Source organism: Phyllostomus hastatus, unplaced genomic scaffold, assembly GCF_019186645.2.
Source record: "Phyllostomus hastatus isolate PE091 unplaced genomic scaffold, TTU_PhHast_1.1 phas_contig_495, whole genome shotgun sequence".
Taxonomy (NCBI): Eukaryota; Metazoa; Chordata; class Mammalia; order Chiroptera; family Phyllostomidae; genus Phyllostomus; species Phyllostomus hastatus.
The window spans coordinates 6,788,818-6,815,592 of record NW_025333895.1 but is presented as its reverse complement, the minus strand read 5'-3'; the positions used below and the strand labels follow the sequence as shown (position 1 = coordinate 6,815,592).

The 26,775-nt window shown below is 63.8% G+C and overlaps 1 protein-coding gene across 11 annotated transcripts in view; it reads left to right on the top strand.

Annotated features, from left to right (window-relative positions):
- The window catches only part of RAPGEF1 (Rap guanine nucleotide exchange factor 1), a 99,080-nt gene that overhangs the window by 10,086 nt on the left and 62,219 nt on the right, over positions 1–26,775 (top strand). For 3 of the 11 annotated variants that reach the window (XM_045845988.1, XM_045845982.1, XM_045845980.1), the window contains exon 1: positions 10,186–10,411. The exons of 5 other annotated variants lie outside the window; for them this stretch is intronic. In XM_045845988.1, the coding sequence (XP_045701944.1) occupies positions 10,348–10,411 (64 nt within the window). In that variant the 5' untranslated portion in view covers positions 10,186–10,347. Of the gene's footprint in view, positions 1–1,293; positions 1,560–10,185; positions 10,412–26,775 lie in introns of those variants that run through there. 3 more of the 11 variants (XM_045845984.1, XM_045845985.1, XM_045845990.1) reach the window with 3 other exon arrangements.

Genomic DNA, 26,775 nt, shown 5'->3' with positions numbered 1-26,775 from the left:
ACCCGGGCTCCATCTAGCCCCGTGTGGCAGGGAGCCTGGAGTCCCCTGGTCCCAGCCCGGGGCGGGAAAATGCACGTACTGGTGGGGAAAGCGTGTGGGCTGAAGTTATCCTGGGGGCGCAAGAGTCACTGTCACTGAGAGTGCTTAGAAGTGTGCCGTCTTGGAGCGATGGAGAGACCACTGGCCGGAGTGTCGGCACTGCCACAGACCCGCCGTGCCCTCCGGGGCGGGCCGGGACCCCTCCTTGGACCTCGAACTGGGACCGTGCCCCCTGAGCCTTCCGGCGAGCCTGAGCCCCGCTGAGGCTGTGGGCGAGGCCCCGTGGACTCCGCCCCCGGAGAGAAGGATTCATCCGTGTGTGGACAGGGCTCCGCGAACTCTGTAAATTCCTGCTGTTACGTGACAGACAGTAACTCGCAAACACCCCGGGCCTTGGGCAGCTCGGGCGGAATCTTGGGTGTGTGAGGTCATCGGAATTTATTTCTCCCGGTTCACTCAGACCCGGGTTCAAGGGACAGCGGTGGCGCATCCCTGCGGTTTCATGAGGATTCACGACGTGAAGCCTGTGAGGGGCTTGGACGCTGTCTGCGCGGGTAAAAGGAGGAACCTCCCCTCTGTGGGAGAGTTTTTGTAATCACGCACAGTAAAACTGACCTCTTCCTGGGTGTGCAGTCTGCGAATCTGAAGCCCCGGGTAGGTGTGGGTAGCCACGCCCCCAGGCGGGGCCGCGGTCGATTCCGCCCCCCGCTGGCAGGCACTGGTCTGCTCCCCAGTCCGGCCGTCCCGCCTCTGCTAGAGCGGCGTGGGGTGCTGACCTCGGGAAGTGGATTTCTTTTATTCAGCATGTTGCCTTTGGGATGCTTGAAGTTGTTGGATTTTATCCGCTTTTATAGGGATAGCAGTAGTCCACTGTGTGGGCGTAGTCAGTGTTTATCTGCATAGAATTTGACCTTGGTTAACTAGCTGTGTTTCCTGGGACCAGATAACGATGACATTTGACCAGTAAAAGTCAAATAACCCAATTAAAAAGCTGGGTAGACATCTCCAGAGCGGACGTGCGCAGGCCAATAAACACGTGGGGAGATGCTCAGCGTCACTAGTCGCTAGGGAAGTGCGCGTCGGAAGGTCGGCCAGGCGCCCCCAACGCCTGCGGGGACGGCCGCTTCCAGGAGGAACAGCGAGTGAGGAGCAGGTGTGGGTGCGGCCGTCCGCGGCGGAGCGGTGGTTCCCCAAATCACACACTCGGCGGCCACGTGACCCCGTGGGTCTGCTTCCGAGTGTGCGCCAGAAGAAGTGAAAGCGGGCACTCGGGCAGAGACTCGTACACCCCGGGGCGCGGTGTCCGTCTCGGTGGGTGAGCGGGTGGACCACCCGTGGGGGCTCTCGGGATGGAGTAGCCTCCGGCCCGAAGAGGGGAGGAAGCACCGACGCCGGCTTCGGCCCGGACGAGCCGGGGGACGTGGTGAGGCGCGAGAGGAGCGGTCGCAGGGGGCCAGAGGCGCGCGGCTGCACCAGCATGGACGCGGAGCCGAGGGGCGACCAGCCCGCAGAGACGGAGAGTGAGTGGCACGCTGGCGGCCGGGGCCGAGGGCGGGCGGGCGGGAGGGACTCACTGTGTCACCCTCGGGAGCGCTGAGGCGCGGTTCAGGCGGCGACAGTCACACGCGGCCTGAGGGTGCCGTTGCCGCTGAACCGAGCTCTCCAGAGTGGTTAGGGCAGCGAGCTTCACGCTACGTGTATTCACCACAGCTTGTGAAAAATCGCCATGGATACCAAATATTTTTCTTTTTAAAACAGTTGTGTTGATTGACTTTTTTTAGAGAGAGGAAGGGGGAGAGACAGATATTGATTTGTCGACCCACTTACTTTTCGGTCTGCGCTCACGCATGCCCAGAACCTGGGCTCGTCGGGGAGCCGCCCGGCCGGGGCTGTGTCTTCCCGTGTCTGTCTCCGCAGTCGTTGTTCCCCCCGAAGCGTTGAGACCCGGTGAGTTACGGGAAAACGGTGAGAGCACGGTGACACGTGGCAGCCGCATCCCCGGGCGCCATGCTCCGTCCCCCGTGTCCGCACTGGGGGCGCTGCGGGCGGACCGTTCGGCGCCTCCCTGGCGCGGGGACTCCTGCAGTCAGCGTGTCCCTCGAGGGGCCCTGTGCCGTCGGGAGACACTGGCTGGGGGGGGGCGGGGGGCTCCTGAGCCAGGGCGGATTCTGTCCCCACCAAATGTGCGTCTTGTCTGTGCCCTTGAGCTGTTAGCCGTGCTGGGCTTCTCCGAGGGGACTTCTTCACAGGGGCCTGCCCAGTGCGGTCCCCGGCAGCCTCGGTGCCTGCCCCCCCCACCCCCCCATCCCCCTCTGCGTCCGGTGGCGTAGACCACTGCTGGGAGGGGCTGGTGGAGGGCTGGGGCCTGGCACACGGGAGTGCGTGCGGCCCGTCGGCTGTCAGCAGAGACCCTCCCCGACGCCGCGGTGGCTTCTGGGTGAGACTGCCTGGGCCCCGTCGTCGTAGGCCCTGCTCTCTGGGTCGACCGCACAGATGGCATTTGCTCTCGCGCCGTCTGGCAGGGTGCCAGGCTGTCGGCCACGCTGGCGAGACGGCATCTCTGACTTGGGGTGGGGGACGAGCGAGCCTGCGTGGCCCCGACCGCCACGGTGCGCCCCTGGTCCCAGGCGTGTCGTTAGCCCCCCCGTGAGCCCGGGCGGGAGGCGGTCACAGTCACTGGGTGTGTCCGATGCCGCGGCACCGACGCGTGCGGGCGGGACGTGCCGGGTGAACGGTGCTTCCCAGGAAACGACGGAAACCGAAATACTGCAGCAGGGCAGGTGACGGCGCGGCGCCTCGATTCCAGAAGTGAAACTGGAGCGCACACGGCTCAGAGTCGGGGGGGACGGCACGGGCATCGGGCCCTTCCCCCCGCTGGTGTCTCCAGCAGCCGTGTCCGCCGTCGGGCCGGCAGGTGCTGGGGACACGCGGACCTGGGGACGGGCATTCCCAAATGTGTGTTTCCGGCTGTGAACTCCCCCTGGGCTGAGGACTGCTCGCCTAGCACCTCCGCGTGGACGTCGTCCACGTTTGGACTGGATGCGCTTAACCAGAGCCCAGGGCTCTCCACCTTGCCCCCGCCTGCCCGCCTGCCGCCCCGCTCCTCCCGCGGCGCGCTTCGCAGTGACTAGGGTGACACTTGACCTCAGCGTTCCGGCTCGGAGGCCTGGCAGTCACCCGGCCCCACCCACGCCCCACGCCCGACCCCTCGGCCCCTCTCACCGCCTCCTCCCCTGGCACTGGCTCCAGGCCACGGCCAGGCCCCGCCCCCAGGACTGCCCGGGACCCTCCTGGCTGGCTTCTGGGTCTCCACTCCCGCCCCGGAGTTGTCCAGTCTCCGTTCAGCGGCCAGTGTGTGAGCCAGCGCCGACCCAGAGCTCTGGCCGCTGGTGCACGTTCACCCCCGCCCAGCCCCACAGCCGGCCTTCCTGCAGGCGCTGGCGAACGCCTGCTGTGAGCCCACGGTCGGACGCCGGGGTCCACCTTGTCCGACTGCTTGTGTGGCCTCGGGAAGGCCGCTCTTCCCGCCTGCCTTCTCTGAAACGCCCGCCCTGCCTTCTCGCAGGGCGCAGCGGAGCAGCGGTGGGGGCGCCCAGATGCCGCGGGCTGGGGCGGGGGAGCTGTCCTCCGGGCGCTCGTCTGCCCTCTGACCCCCTCGGGCCTCTGTTCGCACGGCACCCCGGGAGGCCTTCCTCTGCCCTTGGGGTCCGAGGTCGCACTGCCGTCACATCAGCCCCTCGCCGGCCCCTGACCCTGGCTTGTGATTCTCCTTTCTCTTCTGTTTCTTCTTCTTCTTCCTTCTCCCTCTTTCTTCTGCAGCCTTTGCTGCTTTTGTGTGATGAGCTCCCCGTCCGCTGCTCTCTCCCCAGAGCCCCGAGTGTGCCCGGTGGAGAGCCGGGGCTGGCTGATTCCTGGTGGGTGAGCCACTGAAGCGCGTGCTGGGAGGGGCCTAGCCTCTTCCCGGAGAGAGCCGGTGCCGCAAGGAGCTCGGGGAGCCGGGCCGCAGCGTACCGCGGAGGCTGCCCCGCGCCTGCCCAGCTCCGACAGAGGCCGTTGTCAGTCGGCCGCCACCTCAGGTTGGGCAGCCGTCTCTGGGGGGCGGGGCTGTCCAGGGCAGGAGGCAGCAGATCCTGGAGGCGAGGTGGGCGGGAGCCTTCCCACAGTGAGGGTGTCATCTCTTCTGACACTGTCTGGTCGGGCACGGCAGAGACTCTGGGGCCCGTGGGGGCTGTCCGGTCTGTGGAGAGGCTGCTGGACGTGGACTAGGAGGCTGCGTTAGCTTTGCTGGAGAGGAGGGAGCTGGGACCCGGGCGGGCGGGTGGGCGGGCGAGGGCTTGCGCACGGTGTCAAGCCTTTGGCCAAAGTAAAGGCCCCCAGGTGGGGACCTCGGGCCGGGAGGTGGGAGAGCTGGCCCAGGGGCCGGCCTGCACGGGGCCCGCGTCCAGTCCAGGCCTTGGAGCCCTGCGCCCCTGGGCACCCCGGGAAGTACCAGGAGTGTCAGAAGTGTTCCCAGTAGTTAGATGTCTCCCTGAGTATTTGAGTATCGTGGAACAAATGGCAGAGGAAAAAATTGCTGCTTTCATTCACTTAAAAAAACGGTTCCTGCCCTGGCTGGTGTGGCTCAGTGGGTTGAGTGCCAGCCTGAGAACCCAAGGGTCGCCGGTTAGATTCCCAGTCGGGGCACACACCTGGGTTGCGGCCAGGTCTCTGGTCGGGGGCACGAGAGGCAACCGCACACCGATGTTGCTTTTCCTCTCTCTCTCTCTCCCTCCCTGCCCCTCTCTAAAAATAGTAAGTGATTAAAAAAGCAGTTCCTTTCTCTCTCTTCCAGGTGGAACTGGTAAAATTAGAGGTGCAGGCTTCCCCGTGTCACGCCCGGCGGGGGATTGAGCCCGGGGCCCGGTCCTGGCCGGGAAGGCATGACAGATCAGTAGCTTCCTCCAAAGGCTGGGTGCTCGCTCAGCAGTGAGGGGCCCGCCCGGATTGCCTTTCCTTTGGTGAGCCAGCATCGTCCGCCGAGGCTGTCTTGTGGGGTGCTTTGGAACGGGGGATGGGGGCAAGTTCTGACCCCCTTTATTTGCAGGTTAGATTGGACCCCAAGGAGGACGGACTGGCCGGCTTTAGGGCTGGTTTCTGTCACTCCTAGTCCCGTCACTTCTAGCGCGTCACTCCTCGTCCCGCCCGGACAGAGACGCAGAGCGGCCTTGTCCGGGGTGCAGGGTCGGCGCCCAGCGCGGGGCGGCACGTCACGGTTGCCGGCACGCCCCTGCCGGGAACGAGGCGGCTGCGCGGCCGTGGGAAACACCAGGCCGGGAGAGTCCGAGATGCGGGTTCTCAGGCCACCTGTGAGGGCCTGGGGAAGTGTCTCTTCCTCCCTGGACCTCAGTTTCCTTGTTTCAGAATGAGAGGTTCGGACTAGCTCTGTGCTTCTTAGCCGTTTGGAATTCATTGAGACTTTGATCAAATGCCGTGGGCTTCTCTTCCTGGAAAGACAAGCACAGGTGGTTTGGCCAACCCTGTGGGAACCCCCTGAAACCCTGCACCTCTGAGCCCTGCCCCATCTGACTCTCCCCCCATTCACGTACCACCCGCTGCACGGGGCCTTTGCACATGCTGCCCCTGCCCGCAATGCTCTTCGCCCCTTTGCTCGGTCACCTCCTGCCCATCCTTCCCGTCTCAGCCTTCCCCAACCTCCCAGGTTACATCAGGTCCCCCTGGAGACGGGCCACCCTGTCCTGAACATTTCTCAGCACTGGCCGCAGTGCAGACTGAGTAACCCTCGTGCGTGGCAGCGGCCTCGCCCTCAGCCGTGACACCCGAGACCGGTCTGTGAGCGTGCCGGCGAATCACAACAATGAATCCCAACCTCTGCTTCCTGAGACCCTCGGGGCGAGGTGGGCCTTTGCCTTCGATGATTTCCTCCAGGGCTGGGCAGGGAGGTCACTTCAGAGTAGCATCCTTCTGGTCCCAGAAGACTGGCGGCCAGACTCTCGGCCCCCACGCTCCGCCAGGCCTGACCTCCAGGCTCGTCGCTCCCCTTTGTTTGTGCTCTGGAGCGGCTGGAACTCCCACTTGGAACATTCCCACAGTGCTTGGCGCTTCCTCGTATTGTTTTCTTTTTCTCGGGAGGGGAAGTGACCAACATCAGACTTTCCTCCCAGCAGGCACATTCCACGCACAAAGCCTGTGTCAGCCACTGGGCGCCCGCCGGAGAGCCCGCCCGTCTCCCCGCCTCGGGGCGAATGTGCCCGTTCCAGGGATCGCTGGCCTCTCCCTCCTGCACCGTGACGTCCGCGCCCATCTCCCTCGAGGAGAGCTGCGCCTGGCAGGGCTCCCCGACCCGACCCGGGGGTCTTCCCGGCCCAGTAGGGCCCAGTAGGGCCCAGTAGGGCCGGGTGGGAGGGGAGCGGTGTCTGTGAGCCGCTTCAGACTTCGGTCGCTGCCACATTGCCCCCTGGTTCGCATCCCTTTCCACGATCGGGGCGGTATTGCCGTATTGCCGTGGGAGGGCAACTGTCAGGGAGATTGTATCTGATCTGCACCCAGGGACCGAGCGGTTTGCCAGAATGTTGCAGTGGGTCTCACTGTGGTGTGGAACAAGAGATCCTTTGTGAGGGTCAAGAGTTGTCTTTATTGTATCTGAAGCTGGAGTTTATGCACAATAAAATTATACAAACAGCAACAGTAGCTGTTCTTTAAGAGTATCTGCTGTGTGCCAGCGCTTTTTAAACATCACGTTTAACCTCTGAACTGCCTGCTGAAGTAGGTGGCACAGTGCACCTTTACACACGTGGAAAAACAGGTGCGGAGAGGGTAGGTTCTATCCCAAGTTCCCCAGCCGGGAAGGGCCCACGCAGACACCCAGACCAGGCCAGCTGACCTCCAAAGCCGGCACCTGCCCACCGCTTCGGCCTCCTCTGTCCACAGGGAAGTGGGTAGCAGGTGTCCTCGCCGAGGAGGAGAATGCTGGGGCTGGGGCTGGGGCTGGCTAACTAACTGCATACGTAGCCTTGACGCGCCCCTAGCCTCCCCCACCGGTAAGATGTAGGGGGGCTTGCCATGCCGGCGTCTCCAGGAGTAGCCTGGCTAACTGGCGGTGAGGTGCAGTCTGACTGAACACAGTACCTGTGTCCACAGCGTCCTCGAGCGTTTGTGCGAGACCGGAAACACGCCGCACTGGCCGTGCCGAGAGTGCCCTGCTCCTGGCGGCAGGGCGCTTCCGTGTCATCTCGCCCGGCAGAGCCCCGGCCTGTCTCCCTGACGCGTGGGCTGGAGATGGTCCCCTGCCCGGTTTCCCTGTGGGCGTGGTCACCTTCGGGGATGCCTCTAAAAGCCACTTTTTCCAAGCCGGGAATTAGCGAGGCATTCTTCAGACCGGCTGTTCTGTTCATGTTCCCCAGCCTCTGCACGTTTGAGTCATTGTGGGAGGCCGTGATCACCTGGGAAGCAGTTGGACCACAGGCCTCCTTTTCCAGGCTGCTCTCGCAGAGACAGTTCCAGTCCACGTGTGAGGCCCGTCAGTGCATCGGTCGTTTGGGACTCGGGGTGCGTCGTCTCACAGAAGCGGCTGGAATGCGGCGGCCCCCGGCGGAGGGATGGCAGGACCGGCCGGGCCGGGCCCCGTTCCCGGCCGTGACCTGCCGTCCTGTGTGTGCGCAGGCTCCCGGGGAACGGACCCGAACCTGCTGCTGACTCCGGGGACTTCACAGGCTGGCGGGGGAAACGAGGAAGGTGCCGACGCAACACCGCGGCCGGGGAACTCCGCCCGGGCCGAGGGCGAGGATGTGGTGGGCCAGACCGGCCCACAGCCCCGGCTCTTCTGGGAACGGGGGTTATCTATGAGTTAGAAGCTCGGGGTGACCGTTCTCGGGGTGGGGGCACTGGGAGGTGTGGGGGCAGAGGATTCTCATTTGTTCGTTTGTTTATTCCTCCATCCACCCGTTGGTTTGTTCAGCGGACAGGTGTTAAGCACCTGCTGGGTGAGGGCACCCTACGAGGGCCGCGCAGCCTCTGCGCGGAGCACTCGGGCCGGTAGTTTGCCGAGTGTGCGTGGTTACGGCTTCAGGCGCGGGAGACGTTAGATGCGGTTTCGGAAGTGGGACCTTTTGGACCTACTGTGCTTTTGCAAGCACACTGAACTTCGTGTCTCGTGGAAGAAGTGAGGTCAGATGTCCTATCTGGGGTTGCAAAGGTTGAAAGCTTGCTCAGGAAAATGGTTAGGGAGTTGAGAAGGAAACTGACGTCACTGTGAATGTGCCGAAAGGGTGGGGCGGTGAGTGGTGGGAGCCGGGGGGGGGGGGGGCAGAGGGCGCCGAGTCGGGAGTGGACGCTTGAGCAGCCGGGGGGTGTCAGGCCCCTCTGGTGGGTTTCGGGCCTTCGCTCCCTGCTGGTGGGCGGCTGCGTCTGATTGGAGGAAGGGGTGCTGGGTGAGGGCGGGGAGGGGGCGGTGGCCCTGACGCTTCTGCGCCCTCTCCTGCCTCCTCCCTGGAGGCGTGGGATGGACTCGAGCTGTTGGCTTTTCCGCGCTTGGAACCTGAGACGTGGTCCTGAAACGTGGTTTCCGAACCGCAGATCGAAAGCTGAGGCCTGGGCATGTGCAGCAGTCTGGACGTGGCTTCGTTCGTGTTCTCACACACACACACACACACACACACACACACACACACACACGGCCGAGGTCCTTCCCCGCTCCCTCGGGACGGGCCGGCCGGCGCCGCCACGGCCAGGGCCCCGGGAGTCGTGTGTAACGGCGCACGGGCTCCCCAGGCAGAGCCCGGGCGGCGGCGGCGGTGCCTCCTGACGCGGTCTCTCTGCTCCCGCCGGTCTGCGGGGGCTTGTCGTCTCTAAGTTTCACTCTGGTCTCACGAGTGTGATTTGCTCCCGGACCGTCCCATCCGCCTCCAGCAGAGGGGGTCCCTGTGGCCGTGTGCCGGGGCTGCCCCGACGGGGCCGGAAACCTGCGCCTGAGCTGGTAACACGGTTTCACCGTCTGAGATCACAAAGATGTGGGCGGTGCCTGTCTGCCGCGGGGTTCCTGAGCGTCGGGCATCGTGCTGAGCAGTTCGTGAACACTGTCTCTCGTGGGACTGGAACTACGTCCGTGTAACAGAGGGAGCTGAGGCCGCAGTGCCCCGTCGGTGAAACAAGCGGCGGAGCTGGGACTTGAACTGGCAGTCTGGGCCCCGGCAGGCCCACTCTGCGCACTCCCAGGCGCCCCTCACGAGTTCCAGTCTGAAAACCGGCCTCAGACTCTGGCTGCAGATCCGTGAAGACGGTCTCCCTGGGCCGTGTCTTTTTTTTTTTTTTTCAAAAAAAAAAAAAAAGGTGTATGATTTTGTGCCCTTCTTTTGTCCCCGGAAACCTGTTCAGAATTTTCTCCAGAAAAATGATTTATTTCCACGCTAGACTGGGAGATTGGACCTTGAGGTTACAGACTCTTGGCTGCATCTGTCCTGAGTGGTTTTTTTCCTTTGGAAGCTGAGGCGTAGCTTGCATTTTTTTAAAGATTTTATTTGTTTGTTTGTTTATTTGGAGAGGGGAAGGAAGAGAGAAACAAAGGGTGAGAAACGTCAGTGTGTGGTTCCCTCTCACGCACCCACTACTGGGGACCTGGCCTGCAACCCAGGCATGTGCCCTGGCTGGGAATCGAACCAGCGACCCCTTGATGCGCAGGCCGGCACTCAGTCCACTGAGCCACACCAGCTGGGGCTGTAGCTTGCATTCTGCTGGACATTACCTTCCCCTGGAAACACAGGACTGATGGCCCCAGTTTGTTTTCTCTGACGGAGTGTTTGTGTGATGGTAGCACCCTGGTCTGGGAGGGAGAACCTTCCACAGAAGGTGTGGCGGTAGGGCCCGTGGGACGGCGTTGCTCCCAGGGCTCACCCAGAACCGCCCGTCTCTCACTGCCAGCTCTCTGCTCCCTGCCTCCCCACTCCAGAAGAGCAGGATTGGAAGGTTTGGAAACAGCTCGTGCTCTGAGGCCGCCGCTGTGCCGGGGAGTAACAGTGTCCGAGGAAGGCTGAGGAAGGAGTTTCTTAATATAGACTATTACGGAGGCCGGCCGGCAGGGCGACACCGAGCCTTCTCTTCCCGTTTCCTCCCTGGAGGGGAGCGGGCTGGGGAGGCGGGAGGCAGAGCCCTGTGGGAGCAGAGTCCAGGTTCTCCTCTTAGGGGCCTGCCAGGGCTCGCTGCTGGGGGGCCACGATGTCCCGGAGATGAACCCCCTCTCAGCTGGCGACGCGGTCCTTGCTCCGTGGCCGCAGAGACCCCGGGCCCGGGTGGGCTCTGGGAGCCTCCGGCTTCAGGATGGGCAACGCAGTTGAGAAGCCGAAGCCCCTGAGCCGAAGCCACCTGCGCCCCCGGAAGCGAGGTAACGAGGCCCCGGGCAGCGGCGCCAGCAGGAAGAAGGGAGGCAGCCGTCACTGGGCTGCTTCTGCCCAAAACCAGGGCGAAACTGCCAGGGGGACACCTCCAGTTGGGGGTAGTTTAAGGAAAAGCGACAGTGCTAAGGAACGGAGCAGTTCGAATCTCAAGATGCTGGCGTGGCTCGGCGGGGAGTTCAGTGTCAGCTGGGGATTCTGTTCGGTGCGGCGTGTGTCCGTCGGCTGCAAATTTTTCTTTTAAAAAATGCTCCAGATATTCTGATATTCGGGAGTGTGAATTTTTTGTGGCAAGACGGTATAGAGAATGTTACCAATAGCTTTTAAATGTATGGGTCCTTCCTTCCGAGGAGTTCAGAGTACCTTCTGTGAAAAGTCTCACGTTTATGCGTCCTGGCCAGCCCGGATGCGGGTCGGCAGCTCCTGCTGACACCCAGCCTTTGCCCCTTGAGGGCTGTGCCGGCGCCAGCGCTGCAGCCGCCGCGGCGGCCAGTGGGGCCCCGAGCACCGCCGGGGCGCTCCTGGGACTGAGGGCCCGTCGGAGGCGCCCCAGGGCTGTCCGTGTCACCGTCACCCCGAGTGTGACAGAGCGTCACACTGTCGCACTCTGAGCGGCAGAGTGTCAGACTGTCGAGAACGGTGCCCTCGGGACTCGACCGGGTCCTGGCTCTCACCTCCTCTCGCCGAGAGTTAGCGGCGGTAGCAGCGCCCCACCTGTCGCGGCGAGACGGTCAGGTCGCGGCCGCGTGCAGGTGTGCGCCGGGGTGCAGAAGATGTGACCCAGAGGGAGTGCGTGGGCGTGGTCCCGGTGGCTGTCTTTTGTGGGTAGAGCGGGGTGCGTCGTTTCACAGGGAGAAGCAGACGGGCCTCGCACTTCAGTCTGTCTGACTGTGCACCAGTCGTTCCTCGGCCGCGAGCTGCGTCGACAAAGGAGAGTTCTCGTGGTCCCCGGGCAGCTCCCCGTTTGAACAGAACAGGGACCAGGCGGTGGGGGAGGGGCAGTCCAGGAGGCCTGAGCGCGAACCGGGTGGTAGATGGTATTTGGAACTGCTGCTAATTTTGTGACAGGCAACAATGGTAGTGAGTCTTGTAAGAGAGTGTCTGTCTGTCTGTCTGTCTTTGAGAAATGAAACCCGGGCGCTGACGAGGACGGCATTGCACAGTGCCCTTCCGCGGAGCCGCTCACGCCGGCCCGCTCACTGGTGGGCGCGTGCGGCCCCCCCTGCACTGCCGCGGGGGCTGGCAGCCTGCCCCCCAGACCACAGTGGCGGCGCTCCCCCAACTCAAAAGCGCCGTTTCGTAACAAGAGTTTAATCTGCTTACTTTCAGATTGCCTCTGCTTTTCCTTAGAAAAATGTATGGGAGTTAAAACTTAAAATTTCCACTGCAAGCTGTCGATTTACAGATGCAAGTAAAGAGAAAGTGCTGTGTTTCCTTTTGTTTACCTGCGCTCAGTGATTTCCATGAGAGCGGCTGCGGGACCGCCGTTGATAGTCGGGGTGTCGGGGGTCCGCAGGGAGTGGGTGTAAGAAGAGGAGCGGCTCTCTGCCCCTGGTTGCTGAGTCCCCTGGGTCCTGCTGCCCGGGAGCGCCCTGGCCCCTGTGGGGGTCCTCTCGGGCCAGGCTTGGGCCAACACTCCTGTCTCCCGGCGCAGAGGCCAGGGACGCGCAGGAGCGCGGCTGCGAGGGTCCTGCACGGCTGTGTGTCGTCGCTGAGGGTTGGCTGTGCTTCAGAAATCTGGCTTTAATGCAGTGTTTGGAGCCCAGATTCAGTGACTCCCAGGCGCCACCCTGACCCTGACCCTGACCCTGACCGTGAGTGCACTTTCCTCAGGCTGTGCTCTGCCTGGTGGGGTGAGCTCCGAGGATGCCCGATGGCCCCAGGGCCAGCAGCCCAGTGTCGGGGTCTGCTTTAGAGGCAAGGGAGCGCGTGTGTTCGCTGCGGCAGCCGGGACAGCCCCCAACGTCCGTCCCGCCTGTCTGTGGCCCTGGGACGGCAGAGCCGGACGGTGGTGATCAGGATGGCCCAGCCGAGAGCACATTAGGAAGGGAAACTTCAAGGAAATTACCGTCTGCCCTTGAGGTCACTTCTCTTCTGTCTCTGGGTCCTGCCCTTGGAAAGGGGAAAACTGCAGTGACAGAGTACTGGTTGCGGAAACATGGATCTCACCGCCGCTGCCTGCTGGCACCTAAAGAGCGTTTATACCCTGGGAAGCAATGCCCCTCCCGTGACTTCAAACAGTGCGGGGTGCGCCCCTCTGAGGGGACCCCCGCCTGACTCCTCCGGTCCCCGTTCTCCCCATAGCTCCCAGACCCCGAGCGTGAGAAAGCAGGCTGCCCCGTTTGGTCTCTACAGCAATGGTGCCGCGCTGGGTGACGGTGTGAGTCCTGGTGCCACCGGAGTGCGTCCCAGCAGCCCCACAGGAGAGACAGGGCACGGTGGGAGGGGCAGGCGGTGGCTCCCGCCAGCCCGAGCTCTGCCCCCACTTGCCATCTGACCTCAAACAGCCGAATTTCGTGATCCCGAATCTCCTCGTCCCCTTGCTGCCCTTGTCCCCAGTGCCTTCTCCACGTGGGAGGGAGCCTCTGGGTTCCCACACGGCCCTCACGCCGCAGGGATCGGCCTTCCGTTTACCCGTTTGCCCCCCCTGCCCCCCCCCCCCGCCTGGTTGCAAGCCTCCCGAGGGCTCCCTGTCAGGACCACTGTTCCGTCCTCCACACCAACACGGCCACGCACACACGGGGCTGCGTGTTACCATGGCGCAAACGGGGCCCGGGCCTGGGGGCGCTCAGCAGCGGTCGTTGTGGGGGGCTGGAAGTGTTGCCCCCTGCTCTGCCCCTCTCCGCCTGAGGCCGTGGGGTGGTGAGGACAGGCGCTACTCCCCTGCCCCCTGCGACTCTGGGTTTACGGGGCATGAGCTCACTGACCCCAGTGCAGGAGATCGGTCCACAGAAGGCACTCACTTAGTCGACACTTAGTTGTTGATCCGTCAAACCAGACGCCTCAGAAGACACTCTCAACGCTTCTGTTTCTTTTCAGAAATAGTTGAAGGGCTGCTCGCGGTGGTCACACTGGCTTTGGGGCGCGCAGCACGGGCGGGGTGTTGCCGTGGGAACTGCAGGCTGCCGCAGCGACTGAGAACGGAATCCGTATCTCCTGCAGAAATCCCGGCAGCCCGGGGCCACCCCGGCCTGCCAAGTGGGAACGTGAACAATTTGCATGTTCGTGCACAGCCGGGTGTGAGGACCCAATTAACACCCTCTCGGTGGAGGCGCTGACTGTGGAAAGTGTCTCTCCGGGGCGAGGCGGGGCCGGCTGCGCAGCGGCAGTGCTGGGAAGGGGATTGGCTGGCTGGGGCGCGGACCGCGGAGCGTTTGCATGCCTCCCACGTGCTCCTTTGTTCCTGCACTGGGGGTGGGGCGGGGGGGGGAGTGTCTGGGTCCCAGTCCCAGCGGTGCGGTGCCGTGCATGGACTTGCCCCTGCAGGCCCGGCGGTGGGGAGGCCTCTGGGGCCGCCGCGCTCCGAGTCAGCAGCATGATGGCTCTCCAGCCCACGCTGCCGTGTTCCGGTCCGTGCTCCGCCGCTTTGGGGCCTCGGCCGTGTGCGGCGAGGGGCTCCCGGGCAGCACTCCAGGAAGCAAGCGCGAGGGCTGGGCGCTGAGCTCCGGCCACACGTGGGGCCTTCGAGCCGGGCGAGGCCAGACCCGGCTTCCCGCTGGCAGCCCGTTTCCCGGCCCCGTGCCTGGTGTTAACGGTGACGCCCTCCTCAGAGGGCTGGGGCGGGAATTACGGGAGGTGCTTTACGCGAAGGGGCCGGAGCGTCTAACCACCACACAGCAAGCGTCGGTGGGTGACAGTGACTCTTATCATACGTGCGCATCAGAGAGAGAGAGCCCTGGGCCAGCGGGGTCCCGGGCGGGGCTCCGTCCCAGTCCCAGCCGTGTGCCTTCGCCCGTCTGGGCTTCCGTCTCTCCGTTGAAAGGACCGCCTGCCAGACGGCCTCAGAGGCGCCTTTGCAGGCTGTGCCTTGGCGACCCCGGCTCTGGCCACTGTCGCTCCTGTCTGCCTGGTGCCCGGGTGTTCGGTGTCCGCAGACGGCATTGGTTCTGCCGAGTGCCGTGGTCACGGGGGCTTTTCCTGGCTGATTTCTTTGGAAGTGGTGGTTACAGGAGCAGACATGGTCGAGCCCCCCCCTGCGGCCCCGCCCCCCACCGCCACCAGTAGAGCGAGAGTCGAACCCGCCCGACCGCCCGCTTCCCATCCGGAGCACCCGGTGCCGCGCCGGTGCGTCCTGACCGCGCAGTGGGGGGAGCACGCCTCCGGAGCCTGGGTGGCCGCGCCCGTCTTTGCTTCTACTTTCCAGTTGGCTGATCTCGGGCCAGTCACTGAATTCTGGGCCTCAGTTTCCTCATCTGCAAATGGGGTCTCATGTCTCATGGGGCGGTGTAAAGAGCCCAGAATAGTGCCCTGCATAAAGTGCATGTTTAGTAAGTGCTTTTTATCATTGTTACTTGTAGGTTGAACACAGAGAAATTACATTTTATTTTAGTGGAAACAAGTGTTGCATTATTAAAGAAAAAATTGGAAAATTCTGACAAAATGCTAAGAAAATGCATGTTGAGTGCCTGAGTCTAAAAACCCCAGAACCGAGTGAGCAGAAGTGTCAGCCGTGCGTGTCTGCCGCGGACCTGGAGCCCCGGGCAGGTCGTGTCCCCTCTGGTTCCGCGCCGCCCCGCGGTCCTCGGAGCCGCCGCAGGGAGCGCGGCGGCCCGGCAGGTGGGTGCTCGGTAACTCGGCCACTCCCCGCTGCTGGGCACGGAGCCGGTCTCCCGTTCTGCCGTCGTGGTGCAGGCGAGAGCACGCAGCTTCACGCACGCGTCCTTGTGACTGCTCCGAGCGGTGTCCTTAGGGTGCGCTCCCAGGGCTGGGTCCCCAGCCCCGGAGCTTCGGGGCGCCGGCCGTGCGGCTCTCCTGGGGCGCCGTCGCAGCTCGGGGTGTCGTCGTTTTGAAGTTGTTTCTCTTGTGCAACGTGAGCTGTGTTTATCAATCCTGCAGTGACGATTTGGATGGCACGGGGCTCAGAGAAAGGTCGTGGGGAGTTCAGAAGCCATTATCAGCGCTAAGAATCTGCTTTCGCTTCAGAGTGTTTTTCTCACAGTCCTCTGCGTCGGGCTTGGCTCCGTCTCGTTCGAGGGCAGAGTTGCACAGAGGAGAGGCGTGAGACCCCCTCATTGGAGGGTCCCCTTTCCCACCACAGCTCCTGTCCTCTGCCTCCCAGGGAGCAGGGACGATCCAGCGCTTTCCTTTCCCCGCACGAGGGGGACAGACAGAGCCTGGGGGCGTCCCTGACGTCGGCGGTGCGACGCTCGCTGTCGGCAGCGCGACTGCTGACCCGGCTCCGCCTCCCCGCCGCGTTGGTGGGGGGCCGACGTGTCACCCTTCCCCCGACTTCTCGTGTGTGAAAGCAGGCACTGCCTCTGCTGTCACCAGAGTAGATGCCCTGTGAGCTGTGAGACGGCTCACGGCAAGGGGGGTCGAGCAGACGGGTCAGAGCGCCGGGGCGCCGCAGAGACCGTCCCGGACACCGGCGACGCCCGCGCCCGGTCACTGGTGAGGTTCGCAGCCGCGTTGGGTGTGACCACGAGTAGGCGTCAGGGGAGGAGAAGTTCTCAAAGCAGAGGTTATTTAATATGCTCATGGAATCACAGTCTTGAGCTAGAAGGGCACAGTAAAAATCTTTTTAAATCATTCCCTGACTTTACCAATGAAGAAACTGAGGCTTAGAAAAGTACAGTAACCTGTCTCAAGTTCCACAGCCAGTGTGTGACGTGGCGTCGGTCTCTGCCGTGGGGCGGGGAAATAACAAGGACACAGTGAGGTGTGTGACACTGATATAAAACAGTGCAATGTGCTGTGTGTGTCGTGATCATAGGTTTTATGTGTGTACATGCCTGTTACAGAATGTTCAGCGTACTGTGTGTGCAGTACATCATACATGACACTTGGCCGTCACAGGGTACGGTACGGTGCTCTGTGTGATAACTGCGCAGTACCGGTGTCCGTCGTGGGCTCCCCCAGGCTGGGTTTTGTTCAGCGAAAGCTCGGCGGTAGGGCGTGGAAACCGTAAGCGTGAAGGAATTTTTCTCATGAGACGCGCGGGGCATTGTGCTGGGCGTGGGTAAGAAAGGGGAAGGAAACCTCACTCGGTCATCAGATGTTTCCAGATTTAGAACAATGTCTGCGCCTCGCCCCGGCACGTCTCGCCCCAGGAACACGCATCAGATGCATCTCTGCGTCCCGCCGTTCCTGTCGCCGCCGCACGGAGGGTGTCACTGTTGTTTAAGACAACAGCAGTGGCCAGTGGCCACTGTTGATGTCGTTACCTTTCGGTGATTGCTCTCAGGGCACTTGATTTCGGAAGTCACTCCGTGCGAAATACCCAGATAACTGTGTCTGGAAACCGTGTGGGCCACGGTCGAGGCATTTGCCCCGGGACGGTCCGTCCGTGTCAGCAGCGGGCAGACTCCTTAAAGCGCCAGACGGTGAATACCGTTGGCTTCGCGGGGCCGAGAGGCAAAACCAAGACTGTCGTGTAGGTGCGAGTGTAACCGGCTGACATGAAACCACCAAAAACTGACGAGCATTCTTCGCTCGCAGGCTGTGCGCAGGTGGCCGGCACGCGCTACCAGGAGGCTGGCGGCGTTCGGTCTGCGGGCAGAGTAAGTCTGCCAGCCCCCGATCTACACGGCCCTCCCGGTTCAGGCGTGCTCCGCTGGCGCCGCGGCTGCTCTGGAACTCAGAAGCCAGTCGCTCGCCAGCTACCAGACACCGTCACGCTCGCAGGCAGAGGAGGACTTACAGATCGTCGTCGTCCAGCTGCCCCCTTTCTGGGGCTGAGGTGCCTTAGCTGAGCCCTCTGGTTCCGGGTCCTCCGCACGCACAGTCAGGCCCTTATCTGCGCGCACAGCGCCTCTGCCCCCGCGGCGATGAGAAGAGAGGTGGTGGGAGGGTTGCAGCGCCTGGTGCTGGGGAACGCAGGGGCCTCAAGCAGCCTTCCGGTGCCGTGAAAGCCCGGTCGGAGGTCATTCGTTCGCCGACAGGTGGACGCTCACTCACTCGAGAAACATTTGCCGACAGGGTCCCACGGCACAGCCGTCGGGGTGCTCAGGCCAGAACACGGCAGTCGTCCCCCCCCTCTTCCTCTCACGCCCCGCTCACAGCCCCTCGGCACCCCCCCCCCCCCGGCTCGGCCTGCGCACTCCTGACAGCCACCTGCTGGCCTCCACGTGATCCGCTGCCGCTGACCTCATTTCCCAGCGGCCTCCCAGGTCTCCTCCTCTGCAGCCACCCTGGCCTCCTGGCTGTTCTGGGCATGGGAGACCACCTAATGGAAAACAAGGGCATCTCCGGCCCCCAAGTTTATAACACGTGTATAACCAAGTGGTGTGTCAGCGACAGGCATCGTGTGGAGGAGAGGCGGGCGGGGGTGGGCGGTCCAGGGCGGGGCGGGGGTGGGAAGAGGGGCGCCCAGAGGCGGCGAGGGGTTGGAGGCGAGCGCCGCAGCTGTCTGAGCGGGGATGCCCCGGAGGGACTGGCTGGTCTGAGGCCTATGGTGGGAAGACAAGTCCCCCCAGTCCTCGGTGACTCCGAACAAGAGCAGTCATTCAGCTCCTGCTTCTGCAGGTGGCGGTCTGGGCTGCTGTCCCTCGTGTGCCTGCAGCCAGCTGCCGGGGGTGGGGGGGGAGCCTTGCCCGGGGCCCTCCTGGCAGCTGGCGGCCTTCCTGGAGAGTGCGGCACGCAAGGCCTTCCGAGTCCCGGGGTTCGCACTGACAGTGCGTCACCTCTACCTCCTTCCGCCGGTGAGAGCAGCCCCCACGCCAGCCCAGACCCCAGGAGGGTGCCTGAAGCCCCGGCGAGGAGAGGCAGATCCGAGGAGGAGGGGGCGGCTGCGGCCGACCTTGCAGGCACTGCGCCGCAGCTCTCCGGGAGCCGAGCGGCCCGTGCCTGGCCCTCGCAGGGGCTCTGTCTGGGGGGCGGTCCCTCCTCCGACGCTGCACAGACGCGCTCAGTGAGGGTCCCGTGACCTGCTCCAGGTCACACAGCCAGTGAGCGGCAGGGTTGGGACCCAAACCCTGGTGTCTCTCTCTGACGTCCGGGTTCCTCTCTCTGTCCTCCCCCGGCAGTGCCGGTCCACGGTCCACGAGAGCAGACCAGAGCGTCGGCTCCTCTCCTCTCCTGTCAGCCGAGGGGGTCACGGTTCCAGAGACGACACCTCGTCGTTAGAATGGGCCCGGGGCGAGGTTACCCTGGGTGGCCGGCGTGTTCTCTCTGCACCAGAACCCCACTGAGCCCCGGAGCTGTGCGTAGTGGGGGCCTCTCCTGACGCAGACTCCCGTCCCCACTCTCGGTCGGCCATCAGTGCCTCCGGCGGTCTCTCCGGCCGTCCTGGGCCAGCGAGACCAGGGCCGCCCCGAGCCACCCTCGCCTCCAGGCCTCTGTCTTCCTACGTCCGCCCGTGCTGCTGCCTCTCGCTTTCTGGTCCTGGCATGGGACACCCAGGCTCCAGTCCGGGTGAGCCCACCCTGCTGCGCTCCTCCCCCCTCCAGCCCAGCTGTGTGACCCACACCTATCTCCTCCGCCCGCTGCACTTCCAGCTTCCCGAGAGCGGAGTCCGGAAAGCAGACAGATCAGCGTTAGCCTCGGGGAACTCGGGCCCTGCCGCTGCTCATGTGGTCCTGGGGGCGCCGCTGCAGCGACCCCTCGGAGAGCGCGGCCTGCTCGTGTCCACACGGGAGACCTGGCCTAGAGCCCAGTGCGGTGGCCGCGAGTGCCTGGCAGGGGCAGCGCCCACTGCGGTTCAGCTGGACCGTCACTGTGGGCAACCCACGTGTTGTCCCGAGTGTGTCGCTGGGTCGTGCGTCTAAGAGTTCCTTATGCTTTGAGGCCGGCTCCCTGCAGGGCGAGTCCTTGCAGTGTCGCCTGCTCGCCTGGCCGACCTCTCCCGGGGCGCTGCTCACCGGGGGTTCGTTTCCAAAGTCGGGGCAGAAGCACTGCGTGCAGTCAGAGCGACCCTTGGCATCTCCAGTCGCCTGTGACCAACGGTCTGTGTCAGGGGTCACCCGGCGTCTTCTATGGGGAGCCGTGCGGTGGACGCGTGCCGCTCGGGGTCGCCCGGGGGGCTCCGCTGCCCCTCCGCTCTGCCCACGGGCCTCCCGTGCTCACTGGCTCATCCACGGGCAGCCGGCCGTTGGCCTGTGTCACGTGGCCTGTGGCCTGTGGCCCGTCTTGGCACAACGAGCCGGGCCGACTGGTTCTGGCCCAGGAATTTGAACCGGGACGCAGAGAAACCGCCCGGTCCCAGGTGGGCATAGGAGCTGAAGAGCCGCACAGGATCAGAGGCAGGCAGCCACGATGTGCTTCAGAGTACGAGGGAGCAGTAACTCAGGAGAAGCGTGTTCACGCGTCGATCTAACAAGTTTTGGGTGCTTTAGTCGCTTGGGTTACAGTCTCCATCCTCAGGGAACTTGCACTTCTGGTGGGAAAACAGATGACACACCCTGCGGTGAGTGCATTGTGATGGGTGCAAGGAGGTGCTAGGTGCTGTGGGAGGAAGAACGGGGGCGGCAGGGGTTCCAGGCGTGAAGGGTCGGATTGCAGAGTTAAGCAGGGCGTGCGGGGAGGGGGGTCTCCCTGGGAAGGTGGGATTCACGTCAAGTCTAGGGGGAGGTGAGGGCACTGGCCAGGCGGCTCTCTGAGCCACGAGCATCTCGGGGCGGAGTGTTCAAGGAGTAGTGGGGGGGCTGGTGTGAGGGGGACAGGGGCAGCAGGCCCTGTCGGGCCTTGGGGACCGCTATAAGGGCTGGGGCCCTGCCATGAGAAAGGCGGGCAGGTGCTGTCGCAGTCTGGAGCAGAGCAGAGCGACCACCTGACTTCAGTGTGACTGGGGCCTCTCGGCTGTGTGCTCGGGAGTTGGGGCGCCCGGGCAAAGGTGGCGTGCACGCAGGAGGCCTGCAGCCCAGGGAGGGGCAGCTCAGACTCTGGCGAGTGGTTGGCCCCGGCGACTGGAGCCCACAGGGTCCCCTGGCTGCCTGGGTGAGGGTTGTAGGAGAAACAGAGGAGTCAGCGCTGTGAGGGTGGGGCTGCCCTCAGGCCAGGTGGGGCTGGCGGTGGGGGAGGCCAGGGCTCCGTTACACGTGCCTGTCATGTTCAAGGGGAGATGCCAAGTGGATGGTTCAGTGCTCTAAGTCTTAAAAGGAGAGGGGCCTGGGCTGGAAGTGTGAGTCTGGGGTCTCCGTGGGAGCACCCGTGAAGGCGGGATGAGGGGTTGGGCTCCCTGGGGAGTGGCCTCCGCGGGCAGTGCAGCTCGGAGAGGCCCGCCCGGTGGGGGAGCGTCTCCCTTCCAGCCCTGCCTGCCGCCGCCCCTTTGCTCTCCTTGGACTCCCCGGAGTTTCCTTGCGTTCTCCCTTCCCCTAGACCTTTTCCATCTGGACGTGTTGCAGTGGGTTTCTGTTGCTTGATACCAGAGGAGCTGTGGCTGAAGTGGTGGCATCAGCCCTGACCAGTGTGGCTCAGTCCGCTGGGCGCCGTCCCACAAAGCAGAGGGTCTCCGGTTCGATTCCCAGTCAGGGCACGTGCCTGAGTTGTGGGGCCTGGTTACCAGGTGGGGGTGTGTGAGAGGCCACCAATCAGTGTTTCTCTCCCACATCCATGTTTCCCTCCCTCTCTTTCCCCAGCCCTTTCCCAATAGATATCCAGATAGATAGATAGGTAGATAGATAGATAGAATGAATCTGTAAAAAATGGTGGTGTCATTCCGCTTCACAGTTTGGAATCAGGTCCGGGGTTAAGCTTGATCGAGGTCATATACACACCCAGTGGCCCTGCTGGCTCCAGAGTGTGTGCGTCCCGGTGTCCTTCCCGAGCTGTGTGTGGCGTTTGTGCTGTGGGTGCTAATTGGTGTGGTGTGAGTGGTTTAAATTGTCTCGTGCAGACTAGGGCTGGGGCGAGGCACCCAGACCGAGACTGTCACTGGCTTGAATTCTGACTCTCAGGAGCCCAGTGCAGAGAAAAGAACTGACGTGTTGGGTGTCCCAATCAATGGGTGTTCATTGATTAATTTTTAAAGTTTTTTCTATCGATGAATGCCCCAGCACCTTCTGTATGCCAGGTACTATTAGGCACAGGTCTTTGCAAACCCGAGTCCCTCCTCTGAGCCGCGGAACACAGGACTGTTTCAGGGACTGCTCTCTGAGGCCACCCAGGGGTGGCCCGAGCTGGAGTCGTTCCAGGCGCACAGGGGCGAGGCGGTTCGTTACACCCGATGGGCTGAGGGTCTCAGGCTTCATTGTCTCCCGTCGCCGTCCCCGTCCTCGTTGGGAAAGGCAGAAACCAAATCAGCCCCCAGGTGGCCACAGGACTGCACGCTGATAAGGACCTGGGACATCAGAGCCCTGGCGGGCTGACCTGGTGCGGGGAGGGGCCTGTGCCTGGGGCTAGAGTGGGGGGGGGGCTCTGTCTGGCTGAGGAGATGACCTGGGAGGCCCGAGGGGCAGGCGTGTGGGGGCCGTGAGGGCACCCCGTGGGGACGTGGGGTGACGGATGTCGTGTACCCGTCCTGTCAAAGCCCGGAGCTCCAGAGCACCGACAAGCGGCAGAGCTCTTTGGTCGGTGAGGTGGACGGGCCCCGGGGGAGCAGGATGTGACGCAGGTCGCAGGTGACAGCGGGTCCCTGCGCGTGTCATGGGTGGTCACCGGGTCACCATCCACCGAGATAAGAGGTGCAGGGGGGAGCCTGTTGTTTATCTGGTTTACACATTAACAGTGGATTATGGTTCTTTTAGGGCTTTTCTGTTTTTATTAACCACAGAAATCAAAACCGTTGGTTGCTGGTGTTTGCAAACGTAGAGTAATTGACTGAGTTCTCCCTGAGGTTCTTAGCTGGTGGGGCTGGGGGCTTGCACAAGGAGTGGCTTAGGGGACAGGGCTCCACGGCCGCCTTGGGAGGGCCTCTTCCCTTTGCCCGGTTGGTGTGACACCCTCCGTGACCTCCACGGGCACGGGGGACGCGGCCGTGGCTCATTTTTACTCCTTCTCGTGGGGAACTGGGCCCCTGATGGGATTGTACCCCCTCAGGAGGTCCCCGGAAGCCTCCCTCCACCGGTGGCTCCCGCGGCTTCCTGAAGCCCCGTGGGCCAGGTGTGCCCACGTGGGCCGCCGGCACCTGCCGCGGGCGGCCACACCAGGATGCTGCCGTCCGGCGACCGGGGCGACCGGCTGATTTCCCGCATGCGCGAGAACTGGTGCCCTTGGGCACGGGGGTGGGGGGCGCCGCGGTGGGCGGCGCAGAGGAGAGAGGACGGGGTCTCCGCCGTGGCGGGACGTGGGTGCCCCCTGGTTTAAACTCGCCGTCCCCGGCACCTGAGCCCCTGGTTCCCCAGTTCTCGAGAGGACCCCGGGAAGCTGGCCGTGCGAACGGCTGCAGTCCTCCCACGCGTCTTCCCTTACTTTTTCCCCTCGAGAGAGGGCCGAGAACCCGTCTGCCCTCGAGGCGTCTTTCAAGGGACATTGAAAGGACACATTGAGAAGAACAGGCTCGTGCGGAGGGCCGACGAGAGGTCACTGTGCGGGTGGCTCACGGGCCACCCCGAAGCGAGAGGGTGCTCGTGGAACCCGTCATCCAGTCTTGCTCTCTCGCGTTTCCCACTATTACTGAGGAGCCGGCAGCTCCAGCTCGATTTAGCGTAAGTGATACTGTCGGTGGTTTTGTTACCTCTGTACGGTTTGAGTCCCAGCAGTTGGAAGGTTCGCTTGACTTAGTGTTTTCTGTTCACCAGGATGCCACCCACAGTGCGCCGCCTGAGCGATCCCAGCGCCGCCCCGCGGGGAGTGCCGTGCGCGCGGCTGGGCCGAGAGGGCCTGCAGCGAGGCCTCCGCTTTCACTTCCTTCGACAGCTGCGTGTGCGTGTGCGTGCTCGTGTTCGTGTTCGTGAGGACTTTCTGTGGGTGCGCCAGCACGGCGAGGCCCTGGGGACGCGCAGAGAGCGACGCAGACGCGGCCATGCCTCTCGCTGCCCGGGCAGGGCCCACCGTGCGGAGGGCGGCCGTGCACAGTGGGCTCCCTGGCCTGGCGACCCGGCCCAGAGGTCGGGGACGGCCCTTGGGGGAACCCGTCTCAGCAGAAGGGGCGGAACTCACTCCAGACCGCCTGAGTGGCACCTCACGTGGGCTGCAGGCTGACAGACAGCTGTCCGTGCGGAGGCCGGGTGCAGGCTGGAGCTGCACTGCACACAGGCTCGGGGGTCGGGCGAGAGCGAAAGCACAGAGGCCACAACTGTGCACGGGCAGGATCACCCCGGAGACTCCTCACTGGGCGCCAGCGAAGTCCACGAGCCTGCGGGCATTGAAACAGGACGCTGTTTCTTCACAGCAGGGTCCGCAACCCCCGCCCGAGGGTCCGGCCCACTGGGCTGGAACCCAGCCACACCCACCGTGTCCCTGTCGACCTCGCTGCTTTCCCACTCAGAGGGCCGAGCTCTGCGTCCAGCAGAGGCCGTGCCCCCAAAGCTGCACGTGCTCGCTCTCCTGCCCGAGAGAGAGAGAGAGAGAGAGAGAGAGAGAGAGAGAGAGAGATGGATGGATAGAGAGAGCGAGAGAGGGAGAGGGAGAGAGAGAGAGGGAGGGAGAGCGCAGGAGCGTTCGCCGGCCCTGCTTCAGAGGTCACGCGGGAATCAGTTTTGTGCTGAGGCGTCGTGTTGCAGAGAGAAAGCTGCTGTCTGTACCCGGCGGGTCCTGTCGGTGGAGTGGGCCGTTCGCCCGGCAGCAGGCTGCAACGGGGGTGGCGGCCTCGCCCCATCTGGCCTCCTTCCCCGGCCCGCTCAGGGGCAGCAATGTGCCCTGAACACCCCTCCTCCCTTTTACTTCCTCTCCCCCCATCCGCATCGGTCCCTGTCTCCCTCCTGTCCGTGAATCCATCCGAGGTTCGTGGCGTCAGGCACGTGCTCTGTGTGCTCCGGCGGTTGTCTGGGTCTCGGGGCCTGAACGCTCCGGCGGTGCCGTGGTGGCGTCAGCAGGGAACAGTGCCGAGTGCGGGAGACGTCCCGTCCGGCCGCTGCGCTGCCGTCCGGGGAAGCGCCGTCTCCATGCGTGCAGCCGGGATCGCTCCTCGCATGTCTGGGGTTCCTTGCGTGTGCATTGACTGTAGCTTTGACTCGGTTGGATCGCTGGATCGGAGCCTCGAGCACGCGGGGGGGCAGACCTGCAGGTGGCCTCGTGGTTGCTGCCCCTGCCGCGCCCCTTGCCGCGCCCCTGCGTGCGGACAGGCCCGAGGCCCCCTTCCGCCCAGTGGGACACGGCAGAGGCGCTGGGCGCCACTGCCTGGGCTGTGGACTCTCACGGAAGCCTGTCCTGCTGGTGGCCGCGCTCTGGACACGGCGTCCCTGGCTAGCTCCGGCGAAGGAAGCGGCGCCTGCGTCCGGCGGCCCAGGGCAGCAGCCAGCCGACAGTCAGCAAGGCGCTGGGGCCCTCTCTGCAGCCGTGGGGGCGTCAGTTCTGCCGGCCGCGTGAGGGCGCTCGGCCACAGGCCTGGCCGCGGGCCGGCCTCCACGTGGGACCTGCCGGCGCCCCGGCCCCAGGGGCTGCGACACATTCGGTGTGCGTGTCCTCGTCACGCCGCAGTGGAGGGCCAGCGCAAAGCGTGAGGGCTCGCACCATGTTTGTGGGCCCGTGTCGCCGCTGTGAAAGTTAGCGCCAGCCCTGGGGTCTGCAGCAGGTTCCGCCCCCTCGGGCGTCCGTCACTTGTCGGCGCGCTCGGCGGGGCTGTGTGGGGGGGGGGGGGCGGCGCAGAGCTTGGCCGAGAGCCTCGTGTCAGCGCCACCTGGAACAAAGTTGATGATGTCACCGGCCCCCCTCTCTCCAGGAGCCACTCACTGAAGGGCCGGGAAGGCGCCGCTGTGGAGGTCACCCACCCCCGAGTGATTCGGAGAGTATCTGTGAGCGGCACAAATACCAAGAAATGCGTGCGTGTGGTCACACCGGAGCGCTCGAGAGGGCCTGTCCTTCGACAGGGCCGCGCGTGTCCGGGTCTGCGTCTGTGTCTGCGTGCTCTGTGCTTGCCTCCTGACGCGGTGGGCTGCTGAGAACGTCACTTGTGCCCATCTGCGCCTGAGCGGAAGCGGCCGGCAGGGGGCGGGACCCGCCCGGCACGGTGGCGTGTGTGAAAGCTCCCTTCTGGGTGGACGCATGTGCGCCATTTGTCACCCACGGCAGCCCTCGTTGCGGTGCTGCTGTTTGTCTCCGCTTTACTAACGAGGTGCTCAATTAATCGTCTGAGTCTCCCCGGCTTGTTAGCGGTGGGGCCCTGGCTACGGGTGGCCAGAGCCCTGTCCCTGCCTGCTGACCGCAGAACGTGCGCCCTCGTCCCCTTCTGCCTGACCTGGGCCTCGGCTTCCCAGGTCCCGGGCTTCCAGAGACTTTTCTGACCCGCCCTGTGTGCACCAGCCTGTGCACCCCCTCTGCCCACGACGAGGTCCCCATTTTGGCTGGGGGCCGCCTTGGTGGTGGCGGCGGCGGCACCCCTGTTCTCCACGCTTCTCTGTGCTGCGTCTCCCGGTGGGAGGAAGTCCGTGGCCCTTCCTTCCTTCCTTCCTTCCATCCTTCCTTCCTTTCTTTTTCTTTTTCTCCTTTTTCTTTTTCTTTTTAAGATTTATGTATTTATTTATAGACAGGAGAAGGGAAGAAGAAAGGGAGGGAGAGAAACGTCAATGTGTGGTTGCCTTTTGTGCGCCCCCTACTGGGGACCTGGCCCGCAACCCAGGCATGTGCCCTGACTGGGCATCGAACCAACGATGCTTTGGTTCACAGGCCGGCGCTCAGTCCGCTGAGCCACGCCAGCCAGGGCCGTCCAAGGCTTTTTGACCTGTCTGTGCCTGCTGCCCTCCTTCGTCTCTTGTGCTGCCCCGCTAGACCTCATCCCGTTCTCCCAAAAAACTGAGGAAATGGTGAGACCAAGCCTCCAACCTCCCCATGTGACCTTGGGGCTCTTTGAACGTTGGGCCCTTTGAAGCAAGGTCCCCTGAGGGAGGAAGTGGGCTGCCTGGTTCTCCCCACCGCTGGGCGGGCCTCCAGGCACTGCTCTTGCGCCCTGCGTCGCCGCCGGTGCTGGGAGCACTGACAGTCGCTGTGGGTGCGGACGTGTGTCAGCCTTAGTCACCGAAACTCCAACCGCACTGCTGTCGGGCCTCAGCCCTCAGTGCTGACGTGACTGACGTCTCATTTCTGCCAGAAATGAGTGGGGGAAACCACATTTCCATTAAGTCCTTTAAGGGCTGTTTCCGGGCTAGGTTGGGGCTCCCGAAAA